The 12,809-nt window shown below is 36.6% G+C and overlaps 1 protein-coding gene across 1 annotated transcript in view; it reads right to left on the bottom strand.

Moving 5' to 3' along the window:
- Positions 1-12,809, bottom strand: part of PIK3C2G (phosphatidylinositol-4-phosphate 3-kinase catalytic subunit type 2 gamma) — a 425,918-nt gene that overhangs the window by 327,745 nt on the left and 85,364 nt on the right. Inside the window, exon 9 of the mRNA XM_037846573.1 lies at positions 979-1,101. Coding sequence (XP_037702501.1) covers positions 979-1,101 — 123 coding nt within the window. The remainder of the gene's footprint in view (positions 1-978; positions 1,102-12,809) is intronic.

Here is a 12,809-nt window from a genome sequence, read left to right on the forward strand (position 1 = left end):
TCCATGCAGGTAAGGAATGCATGTAATCGCATATACTGCTTAGTTAGTGTATAGGGGCCTGGGTTCAAATTTCTATCTTACCACTTAGTAATCCTCTACACATGTTCTCTAAGCATCAAATATTAATATGTAAAATGAGCATTAAACCATCAATTTCATGGCATTGCTGTGAAGATTAAATAAAATGAAATAAAAATTAAATGAGTTAATACATACATACTATTTTATTATTATATATCTTTCTGCTTTATCACCTTCTAAATTAATAATATGATTGAATGGATCATAGTGACTTGCTTTTCTAATCTTTTTCTTGGGCTTTAATCACACCTGTAACTCCAACTCAGATATCTGATATTAAGAAAATCATGTAATACCCATTTTTAAACCCAAAAACTCAGGAAATCATTACAGATGTGGGATCCAGAGAAATCAGAAATGTTGAAAGTTATTTTTTATCACCACCTTGCTATCCTGACGCAGAAATCATAGCGGTAGTGTGCATGGTTTATTCAGCAAGATACCATAGAATCTGATCTCTTCTTTGCTTTCCTATAGCTGTCCTTGTGCACAAATGCACGGATGCCTACACCTACCTGCACACACTGGTACATGTGAGAGCCATTAATAGCCTTTACAAACACTTGCATATAAACATTATTGTGCATGCACATCCATCTGTGTAGGATTGCAGGACTGACTTCAGTTTCACTTGGAAGTTATATTGTAATTGCAAAGTTCAAACGAGTAAGAAATTTTCTTGTAACTTAATTTAATTCATTTGGCATAATAGAATGAAATTGCCATTACCCCCCAAATGATGAAATATACACTGTAGCATGCTTGCATGCCAGTGTTCTCTCTCTCTCTCTCACACACACACACATAAAATCCCTAGACAAAAGTCTTTCACTCTCATTAATTACTTATTGAACTTATATTTGAATTAAATACTGTGTAATAAATGAGCATATTTACCTCTGATTTTCTCTGAAGAATAAAACTTAGTTCATTTACTGCATCTGTAATTTGTTTGGTTTCCACACACCCCAGAACACTGCATATTTTCTTAACTTCTTCAATAATATTATCCACGTTTTGCTGTAGATGACAAGAATCACAACTTATGTTTATTGAAATCAGGATGACATAATTTTTTCTTCAAATTATCCCTCTTTCCATGAAAAGAAAATGGAATGAAATATAGCTTTGAAGACTGGTTATCCTGTGAGGCCCTAGCCACAATTTGCATTGTAAATGGTCAAAACTAGGAATGATTAAGATTATAAATAACAATCTTGATTTAACATTCCTAAAATAAAATGAGTGAGAGCTAAAGACTGAGAAGGAGATGACAGAAAGGGACAGACAGAGAGAGAGGCAGAGGTGGGGGGGGAGTGAGAGAGCGAGAGACAGAGAGAGAGAGAGAGAGAGAGACTTAGCCTAGACCAAGTCTGTGGTTTCTGCAAAATATTTTGGAAGTGAGGCAATTAGTGGCAGACACATGGATAGTTTCTGAATGCATCTTTTTTTTTCATGGCATAAAACAAAATAGCTTTAATATGAATAAAGAATTAAACCATAAATCATAACCCTACCCTCTCATATTGGATCACATATCAAAGCCCAACTTATTTTTAATGCAAATTTATTGAGATATATTCACCAAACTGAATATAATCATCCAAACTGAACAATCAATGGTTCACAGTATCATCATATAGTTGTGCATTCATCACCACTATCAATTTTTGAACATTTCCATTATTCCCAAAGATAGAAAAGTAAGAATAAAAATAAAAAAGAACACTCAAAACATCCCATACCCCTTATCCACACCCCTGATTATTTATTTATTTTTTGTCTTTATTTTCTTACTCACCTGTCCACACACTGGATAAAGGGAGTGTCAGCTGTAAAGTTTTTATAATTACACAGTCACACCATAAAGGCTATATACTTAAACAATCATCTTCAAGAATCAAGGCTACAGGACTACAGTTCAACAGATCCAGTTATTTCCTTCTAGCTATTCTAATACACTAAAAACTAAATAGGGATATCTATATAGTGCATAAGAATAACCTCTGGAATGACCTCTCCACTCTATTTGAAATCTCACAGCCACTGAAACTTCATTTTGTTTCAATTCTCTTCCCCTTTTGGCCCAAGAAGTCTTTCTCAATCCCACAATACCAGGGCCAGGCTCATCTCCAGGAGTCATGGCCCATGTTGCTGGAGAGATTTACATTCCTAGGAGTCATGTCCCACAGGAGTGAGAGGGCAGTGGGTTTATCAGCTGGGTGGACTTAGAGAGGCCACATCTGAGCAACAAAAGAGGCTCTCTGGGGATGACTCTTATGCATAATGATAAGTAAGCTTACCTTCTGTTTTGCAGGAATAAGTTTCATAAAGGCAAGCCCCAAGATCAAGGGCTTGGTCTGTTAAAATGGTAGTCCCAATACTTGTAAGAATATCAGGAATTCTCCAGGTGGGGAAGTTTAATATTTCCACATTTTTTGCCTGTATCTCAAAGGGGCTTTGCAAATGCTTTTTTTCCCCAACCTTTTTTAAATGTAATTTTATTGATATATATTCACATACCATATAATCCATCCAAAGTACACAATCAGTGGTTCACAGTATCATCACATATTTGTGCATTCTTCACCACGATCATTTTTAGAACATTTGCATTACTCCAGGAAAAGAAATGAGAATAAAGAAGAACCCAAATATCCCATACCCCTTACCCTTCTCTCTTATTGACCACAGTATTGCACTCTATGCAATTTTAAGACTTTCAATAGAGGTAGGTTTACTAAGACAGTGTGGAATTGTCAGATATAGATATATAGATCAGTGGAACAGAACAAAACATCCAGAAGTAGATCCATACAAACATGGGCAATTGACTATTTTTTTAACTTTATAGTTATACAGTCATTATCAAAGATCAGGGCCACTGGATTACGGTTCAACAACTTCAGGTATTTACTTCTGGCTTAGAATGCATACTTTTTGAAATCAGTATAAAGGAGATAACATTAAAAATCAGATTCCTGGCATGTGGAACAAATGTGGGACAACCATGAAGATGGTGTTGGAGTCTTTGGTAATCATGTGATTACACTATCCTTGAATCAACTGATGTTTCCTAATAATCACTGGTGATAAGTATATTCTACAGTAATGACTAAATGTACTTAAAATCAAAATTTGTGACTCCACTTATGATAGTTATATACAGATTTTATGGTCATAGTTCTAAGATTTTTATTACTCTTTCTATATCTCAGCTTTACACATTCTCAAAGAAGCTTTCATTAAAATATATATATATATTTGCCCTTAATTTTAATATCTATTATTTCTTTTCCACATATTGCCATTAACTATGGTGAGAAATATTTCCTTCTTAATCTATTCCTTACTAATCCCCTTTCAATCAACAATATTTTTATGTACCTTTAATATATCATAATGATGGTGGCTTTTCAAAACATGTCAGCTCTGTTGCCACTGCCACAGTCATTCCAATGGAGGATTAGAAAAGTTAATTTCAGGAAGAGCTGGAAAAAAATTTTTCCTTTGTTCACACAAACATATGAATTTACAACAAAAAAATATTTTAACTATTCATTTTAGAGCACTAGAGAACATCTATACAAACTTGGGTAGGCAAATCTTTACTAAACAAGATAAAAAAACATGAACTATAAAATTTTAAAAATTTCAATGGACTTCATAAAAATGAAAAACTTCTGCTCTTAGAAAGATATATAAGTAAATGAAACAAAAACAAACAAGCTACAGACTGGGAGAAAGTAAGTGCAATATATAAATCTCACAGAAGATACTAATCCAGAATATAAACAGAAGTCTTACAACTCATTAACAAAGAGAGAAACAACCCAATTTTAAAAGTGGGCAAATGGGAGGGTGGGGCAAGATGGTGGGGTGCTGAGGTGTAGGTTTTAGTTACTCCTCCAGGGCAGTAGGTAGAAAGCCAGGAACTGCATGGACCAGACACGGGAGAGCAATTTGACTTGGGGCATACTTCATACAACACTCATGAATGCATGGAACAGCTGAGATCAGCGAATTTGTAAGTTCTTGCAGCAAAGGGACCTGTGCCCCTCCCTGCAAGGCTCATTCCTGTGGGAGAAGGGGCTGTCGGTGCTGGAACGAGGAGGGAGAACTGCAGTTGCGGCTCTTGTTGTAACTCAGGCTACTGATCCAAACTCCAAATAGACAGACTGAGACCAGACACCGGAGAGTCCAGGAGCAGTCAGTCTGCTGGGGTAGCAAAAATAGCAAAAAAAAAAACCCAAAAATAAAAACAGAGACTTTTTTGAGTTCTGGTGAACATAAAACGGAGAAGGGCAGGGCTCAAACAGAGTCAAGCTCAGAGGGCCAGTGTCCTTGTCTGAAGAGCTGGTTTCTCTGCTTTCTTGATTGCTCCTTAATGGCCCTAATCATCCTTGTCTCTTAGCATTTCAACAGCCCATTAGATCTACAAGGAGGTCCCTTCTTTTTTTTATTTTTTCATCTTTTTCTCTTTTTCTAAAACAATTTCTCTAAGAAGCCCATTACAGAAAGCCTCAAAGACTTGCAATTTGGGCCCAGACAAGAGCAGAGCCAAGAGAGCTCTGAGACACAAGGCAGTAAGTCCAGTGGCTGAGAAAATTCACTAAACAACACAACTTCCCAAGAAAAGGAGGGCATCTCCTTACACCCATCTTCCCAGTGTGCTGGGTACACTCTTGCCTGGCACCAGCACCACAGCCCAGAGCTGCCCCAAACAACCCAGTGTGATGGGAAGTGTTTCCAACAACACACACACACACCACAATATCAGGCATGGACAATAGCCTTTCCTGCACCTTCAGCTAATTGTCCAGGAGCTAGGAAGGCGGAGATTGTGAAAAGGGAAATTAACACACCCCATTCAGCCATCCCTTCAGCAGACTGTGAACGCCCCTACACAGCCCTGCAGCCCAGAACCTCCCTAGGGGAACGGCGTTCACCTATGACGTAGCACAGTAGTCCCTCAGCAGAGGACCTGGGAGTGCATGGCTTGGAAGAGGGACCCATTCGTAAGTCCCAGGGACCATACGCCAATACCAAGGACTTGTCAGTCAGTGGCAGAGACAAACTGTGGCAAGACTGAACTGAAGGATTAGACTATTGCAACAGCTTTAAATCTCCAGGAACACCTGGGAGATTTGATTATCAAAGATGCCCCCATCCCTCACCACTCAGACATACACCCCATATGCAGGGCTGGCAACACCAACTGCACACGCAAGCTTGGTGCACCAATTAGACCCCACAAGACTCACACCTCCACTCACCACAAAGACAAAGTGAGAGAGAACTGGCTTGAGGGGAATAGGTGGCTTGCAGATGCCACCTGCTGGTTAATTAGAGAATGTGTATTCCACGAAGCTATAGATCTGACAAATTAGAAATAATGGATTGAATAGGTCTACATATCCTAAAAGAATCCTATCAAGTTAAGCAAATGCCAAGAGGAGAAAAACAACAGAAAATTTTAAAGCATGTGAAAAAAACAGATGATATAGATAACCCAAGCCCAAACACCCAAATCAAAAGATAAGAAGAGACACAGTACTTGGAGCAATTAATCAAAGAACTAAAGACGAATGACAAGAGCATGGCACAGGATATAAAGGACAAGAAAGAGACCATGGCACAGGATATAAAGGACATGAAGAAGACCTAGAAGAGCATAAAGAAGAAATTGCAAGAGTAAATAAAAAAAATAGATGACCTTATGGAAATAAAAGTAACTGTTGACCAAATTAAAAAGATTATGGATACTCACAGTACAAGACTAGAGGAAGCTGAACAGCGAATCAGTGACCTTGAGGATGACAGAACGGAAAATGAAAGAACAAAAGAAAGAATGGGGAAAAAAATCAAAAAAATCAAAATGGACCTCAAGGATATGATAGATAATATAAAATGTCCAAATATAAGACTCATTGGTTCCCAGAAGGGGAAGAGAGGGGTAAAGGTCTAGGAAGAGTATTCAAAGAATATGTTGGGGAAAACTTCCCAAATCTTCTAAAAACCATAAATATACAATCATAAATGCCCAGAGAAATACAAATAGAATAAATCCAAATAAATGCACTCCGAAACATATTCTGATCATACTGTCAAATACAGAAGAAAAGGAGCAAGTTCTGAAAGCAAAAAGAGAAAAGCAATTCACCACATGCAAAGGAAACAGCATAAGACTAAGTAGTGACTACTCAGCAGCCACCATAGAGGCAAAAAGGCACTGGCATGACATATTTAAAATTCTGAGAGAGAGAAATTGTCAACCAAGAATTCTTTATCCAGCAAAGCTCTCCTTCAAATTTGACGGAGAGCTTAAATTTTTCAGAGACAAACAAATGCTGAGGGAATTTGCTAACAAGAGACCTGCCCTATTTGAGATATTAAAGGGAGCCCTACCAACAGAGAAACAAAGAAAGGAGACAGAGAGATGGAGAAAGGTTCAGTACTAAAGAGATTCAGTATGGGTACATTAAAGGACATTGAGAGAGAGAGGGAAAAAATATATCTGACAAACATAAACCAAAGGATAAGATGGCTGATTCAAGAAATGCCTTCACAGTAATAATGCTGAATGTAAATGGTTTAAACTCCCCAATTAAAAGATATAGATTGGCAGAAGGGATTAAAAAAAAAATGAACCACCAATATGTTGCATACAAGAGACTCATCTTAGACACAGGGACACAAAGAAATTGAAAGTGAAAGGATGGAAAAAAAATTTCATGCAAGTTAAAGCCAAAAGAAAGCAGGAGTAGCAATATTAATCTCAGATAAAATAGACTTTAAATGCAAGGATGTATGAGAGACAAAGAAGACCACTACATACTAATAAAAGGGGCAATTCAACAAGAAGAAATAACAATCATAAATGTCTATGCACCCAATAAAGGTGCCACAAAATACATGGGACAAACACTGGAAAAACTAGAGGAAGCAATTGATGTTTCCACAATAATTGTGGGAGACTTCAACACATCACTCTCTCCTTTAGATAGATCAACCAGATACAAGACCAATAAGGAAATTGAAAACCTAAACAGTCTGATAAATGAATTGGATTTAACAGACATATATTGAACATTACATCCCAAATCACCAGGATATACATTCTTCTCTAGTGCTCACGGAAATTTCTCCAGAATAGATAATATGGTGGGGTGAAACAAGACTCAATAAATTTAAAAAAAAATTGAAATTATTCAAAGCACATTCTCTGACCACAATGGAATACAATTAGAAGTCAATAACCATCAGAGACTTAGAAAATTCACAAATACCTGAAGGTTAAACAACATGCTCCTAAATCAGTGGTTTAAAGGAGAGATAGCAAGAGAAATTGCTAAATATATAGAGACAAATGAAAATGAGAACACAAAATACCAAAACTTATGGGATGCAGCAAAAGCGGTACTGGGGGTGAAATTTATAGCACTAAATGCATATATTAAAAAGGAAGAAGGAGCCAAAATCAAAGTACTAATGAATCAACTGAAGAAGCTGGAAAATGAACAGCAAACCAATCCTAAATCAAGTAGAAGAAAAGAAATAACAAGGATTAAAGCAGAAATAAATGACATAGAGAACAAAAAACAATAAAGAGAATAAATAACACCAAAAGTTGGTTCTTTGAGAAGATCAACAAGATTGACAAGCCCCTAGCTAGAATGACAAAATCAAAAAGAGAGAAGACCCATATAAACAAAATAATGAATGAGAAAGGTGACAATACTGCAGACCCTGAAGAAATTTAAAAAATGATAAGAGGATACTATGAACAAGTGTATGCCAACAAACTGGATAATGTAGAGGAAATGGACAATTTCCTGGAAACCTATGAAGAACAGACTGACCAGAGAAGAAACAGAAGACCTCAACCAACCAAGCACAAGCAAAGATATCTAATCAGTCATCAAAAAGCTTCCCACAAATAAATGCCCAGGGCCAGATGGCTTCACAGGGGAATTCTACCAAACTTTCCAAAAAGTACTGACATCAATCTTAATTAAACTCTTTCAAAACATCGAAGATAATGTTACACTATCTAACTCATTTTATGAAGCTAACATCAATCTAATACCAAAAACAGGCAAAGATGCTACAAAAAAGGAAAACTACAGGCCTATCTCCCCAGTGAATATAGATGCAAAAATTCTAAACAAAATACTTGCAAATCGAATCCAAAGACACATTAAAAAAATCATACACCATGATCAAGTGGGGTTCATTACAAGCATGCAAGGATGGTTCAACATAAGAAAATCAACCAATGTATTACAACACATTAAAAAATCAAAAGAGAAAACCAAATGATCATCTCAATAGATGCTGAAAAAGCATTTGACAAAATCCAACAACCCTTTTTGATAAAAACACTTCAAAAGGTAGGAATTGAAGGAAACTTCCTCAATATGATAAAGAGCATATATGAAAAACCCACAGCCAGCATACTACTCAATGGTGAGAGACTGAAAGCCTTCCCTCTAAGATCAGGAACAAGACAAGGATGCCCACTGTGACCACTGTTATTCAACATTGTGCTGGAAGTGCTAGCCAGGGCAATCCGGCAAGACAAAGAAATAAAAGGCATCCAAATTAGAAAGGAAGAAGTAAAACTGTCATTGTTTGCAGATGATATGATCTTATATCTGGAAAACCCTGAGAAATCAACGATACAGCTACTAGAGCTAATAAACAAATTTACCAATGCAGTGGGATACAAGATTAATGCACATAAGTCCGTAATGTTTCTATATGCTAGAAATGAATTGAAGAGACACTCAAGATAAAGATACCATTTTCAATAGCAACTAAAAAAGTCAAGTGCCTAGGAATAAACTTAACCGAAGATGTAAAAGAGCTATACAAAGAAAACTACATAACTCTACTAAAAGAAACTGAAGGGGACCTTAAAAGATTGAAAAATATTCCATGTTCATGGATAGGAAGGCTAAATGTCATCAAGATGTCAATTCTACCCAAACTCATCTACAGATTCAATGCAATCCCAATCAAAATTCCAACAACCTACTTTGCAGACTTGGAAAAGCTAGTAATCAAATTTATTTGGAAAGCGAAGATGTCTCAAATTCCTAAAGACACTCTTTTTTAAAAAGAAAAATGAAGTGGGAGGACTTACACTCCCTGACTTTGAAGCTTATTATAAAGCCACAGTAGTCAAAACAGCATGGTTCTGGCACAAAGATAGACATATTGATCAATGGAATTGAATGGAGAATTTGGAGATAGACCCCTGGATCTACAGCCAACTGATCTTTGATAAGGCTCCCAAAGCCACTGAACTGGGACATAACAGTCTTTTCAACAATTGGGGCTGGGAGAGTTGGATATCCATATCCAAAAGAATGAAAGAGGACCCCTACCTCAAACCCTACACAAAAATTAACTGAAAGAGGATCAAAGATCTCAATATAAAAGCACCATAAAACTCCTGGAAGATAATGTAGGAAAACATCTTCAAGACCTTGTATTAGGCGGCCACTTCCTAGACTTTACACCCAAAGCACAAGCAACAAAAGAAAAAATAGATAAATGGGAACTCCTCAAGCTTAGAAGTTTCTGTACCTCAAAGGAATTTGTCAAAAAGGTGAAGAGGCAGCCAACTCAATGGAGAAAAATTTTGGAAACCATGTATCTGACAAAAGACTGATATCTTGCATATATAAAGAAATCCTACAACTCAATGACAATAGTACAGACGGCCCAATTATAAAATGGGCAAAAGATATGAAAAGACAGTTCTCTGAAGAGGAAATACAAATGGCCAAGAAACACATGAAAAAATGTTCAGCTTCACTAGCTATTAGAGAGATGCAAATTAAAACCACAATGAGATACCATCTAACACCGATTAGAATGGCTGCCGTTGAACAAATAGGAAACTACAAATGCTGGAGAGGATGTGGAGAAATTGGAGCTCTTATTCATTGTTGGTGGGACTGTATAATGATTCAGCACTCTGGAAGTCAGTCTGGCACTTCCTTAGAAAACTAGATATAGAGTTACCCTTCGATCCAGTGATTGTACTTCTCAGTATATACCCGGAAGATCGGAAAGCAGTGACACGAACAGATATCTGCACGCCAATGTTCATAGCAGCATTATTCACAATTGCCAAGAGATGGAAACAACCCAAATGTCCTTCAACAGATGAGTGGATAGATAAAATGTGGTATATACACATGATGCAATACTATGTGGCTGTAAGAAAGAACAATGTCGTGAAACATACGACAACATGGATGAACCTTGAAGACATAATACTGAGTGAAATAAGCCAGGCACAAAAAAGAGAAATATTATATGCTACCACTAATGCAAACATTGAAAAATGTAAAACAAATGGTTTATAATGTAGAATGTAGGGGAACTAGTGACAGAGAGCAATTAATGAAGAGGGAATGATAACCCAATAAGAACAGATAAGCTATCGTGGGTACATTTAACTTTCTTGGAATGCCCAGGAATGACTATGGTCTGTTAATTTCTGATGGGTATGGTTCGAACAAGTTGACAGAAATGTTGCTATATTAGGTCATTTTCTTGGGGTAGAGTAGGAACATGTTGGAAGTAAAGTAGTTATCTTAGATTAGTTGTCTTTTTATTACTTCCTTGTTATGGTTTGTTTGAAATGTTTTTTTTTTTATTGTATAGTTTTTTTTTATTTTTTATTTTTTTTTTTTTGATATAGTTGATTTAAAAAAAAAGAGCTAATTAAAAAAAAAATGAAGTAAATATGCAGAGCCACCTTGAGGAGCTGGTGGAGAATGCAGGGGTGTTGGGCTTCCCCACCATGATGGTGGCTGATGTGCTCACAGACATAGGGGACTGGTGGTTTGATGGGCTGAGCCCTCTACCACAGGACTCTTCCTTGGGAAGACTGTTGCTGCAAAGGAGAGGCCAGGCCTCCCTATAATTGTGCCTAAGAGCCTCTTCCCGAATGCCTCTTTGTTGCTCAGATGTGGCCCTCTCTCTCTAGCTAAGCCAACTTGGCAGGTGAAATCACTGCCCTCCTCCCTACATGGGATCTGACACCCAGGGAAGTAAATCTCCCTGGCAATGTGGAATATGACTCCCGGGGAGGAATCTAGACCCAGCATCATGGGATGGAGAACATCTTCTTGACCAAAAGGGGGATGTGAAAGGAAATGAAATGAGCTTCAGTGGCAGCGAGATTCCAAAAAGAGCCAAGAGCTCACCCTGGTGGGCACTCTTGTGCACAATATAGACAACCCTTTTTAGGTTCTAATGAATTGGAATAGCTGGCAGTAAATACCTGAAACTATCAAACTACAACCCAGAACCCATGAATCTTGAAGACGATTGCATAAAAATGTAGCTTATGAGGGGTGACAATGTGACTGGGAAAGCCATATGGACCACACTCCACTTTGTCTAGTTTATGGATGGATGAGTAGAAAAATAGGGGAAGAAAAAAAACAGGCACCTAGTGTTCTTTTTTACTTTAACTGTTCTTTTTCACTTTAATTTTTATTATTATTATTTGTGTATGTGTGTTAATGAAAATGTCAAAAATTAATTTTGGTGATGAATGCACAACTATATAATGGTACAGTAAACAACTGAATGTATGCTTTGTTTTGTATCACTGCATGGTATGTGAATATATCTTAATAAAATGAATATAAAAAAAAAAAAGTGAGCAAATGGCATTGTAGGATTGAGAAAGCCTTCTTGACCAAAAGGGGGAAGATAAATGAAACAAAATAAAATTTCAGTGGCTGACAGATTTCAAATGGAGTCAAGAGGGCATTCTGAAGGTTATTCTTATGCATTACATAGAGAGCCCTTTGTAGTTTTCAGTATATTAGAATAGCTAGAAGGAAATACCTGAAACTGTTGAACTGCCACCCAGTAGCCTTGAGTCTTGAAGATAATTGTATAACTGTATAGCTTACACAGTGTGACTGTGTTATTGTGGAAATCTTGTGGCTCCCATCCCTTTATTCAGTGTATAGACAGATGAATAGAAAAATGGGGACAAAAATTAAATGAATAATAGGGAGGACGGGGGGATGGGATATTTTGGATGTCCTTTTACTTTAATTTTTATTCTTATTTTTATTTTTTTGGAGTAATGAAAATTTTCAAACATTGATTGTGGTGATTTTATTAACAACTAACTGTATACTTTGGATGACAGTATGGTATGTGAATATAAATAAAAAATTGAAAAAACAGTAGACAAAAAAATTTGAACAGACATTTGCAAAAAGAACATAAACGAATGGCTAATAATCACATGAAAAGTAACTTGATATCATTAGCCATCAGGGCAATTCACAAAAATGGATAAAATTTGCCTTATGTAAGTTGCAAAAAAAGGACAGTGGAATATTCCGTTAAAAAACTAAAGAATCATAATTAACATAAATTCATTAATAGGGAAATGTAAATTCAAACCAAAAAAAGTGTTACATTTACCTGACAATAGCAAAATTTAAAAGTTGGACTATATCACATGTTGGTTAGAAAACGGAGCAAGAAGAACTCTCATTTCTGTGAAATTTGTACAACTTTATTAGAAAACTGTTTGGTATTACCTTTTAAGTCTATCACCCCAGATATATGCCCTAGAGAAACCCCTGATATAAGACAAACATACCTCAACAGTAGGATACATAAGTAAATTTGGATGCATTCATTCAGTAGAGTACTATACAGTAATGAAAATGAAC

Source organism: Choloepus didactylus, chromosome 8 (genome assembly GCF_015220235.1).
Source record: "Choloepus didactylus isolate mChoDid1 chromosome 8, mChoDid1.pri, whole genome shotgun sequence".
Classification (NCBI taxonomy): Eukaryota; Metazoa; Chordata; class Mammalia; order Pilosa; family Megalonychidae; genus Choloepus; species Choloepus didactylus.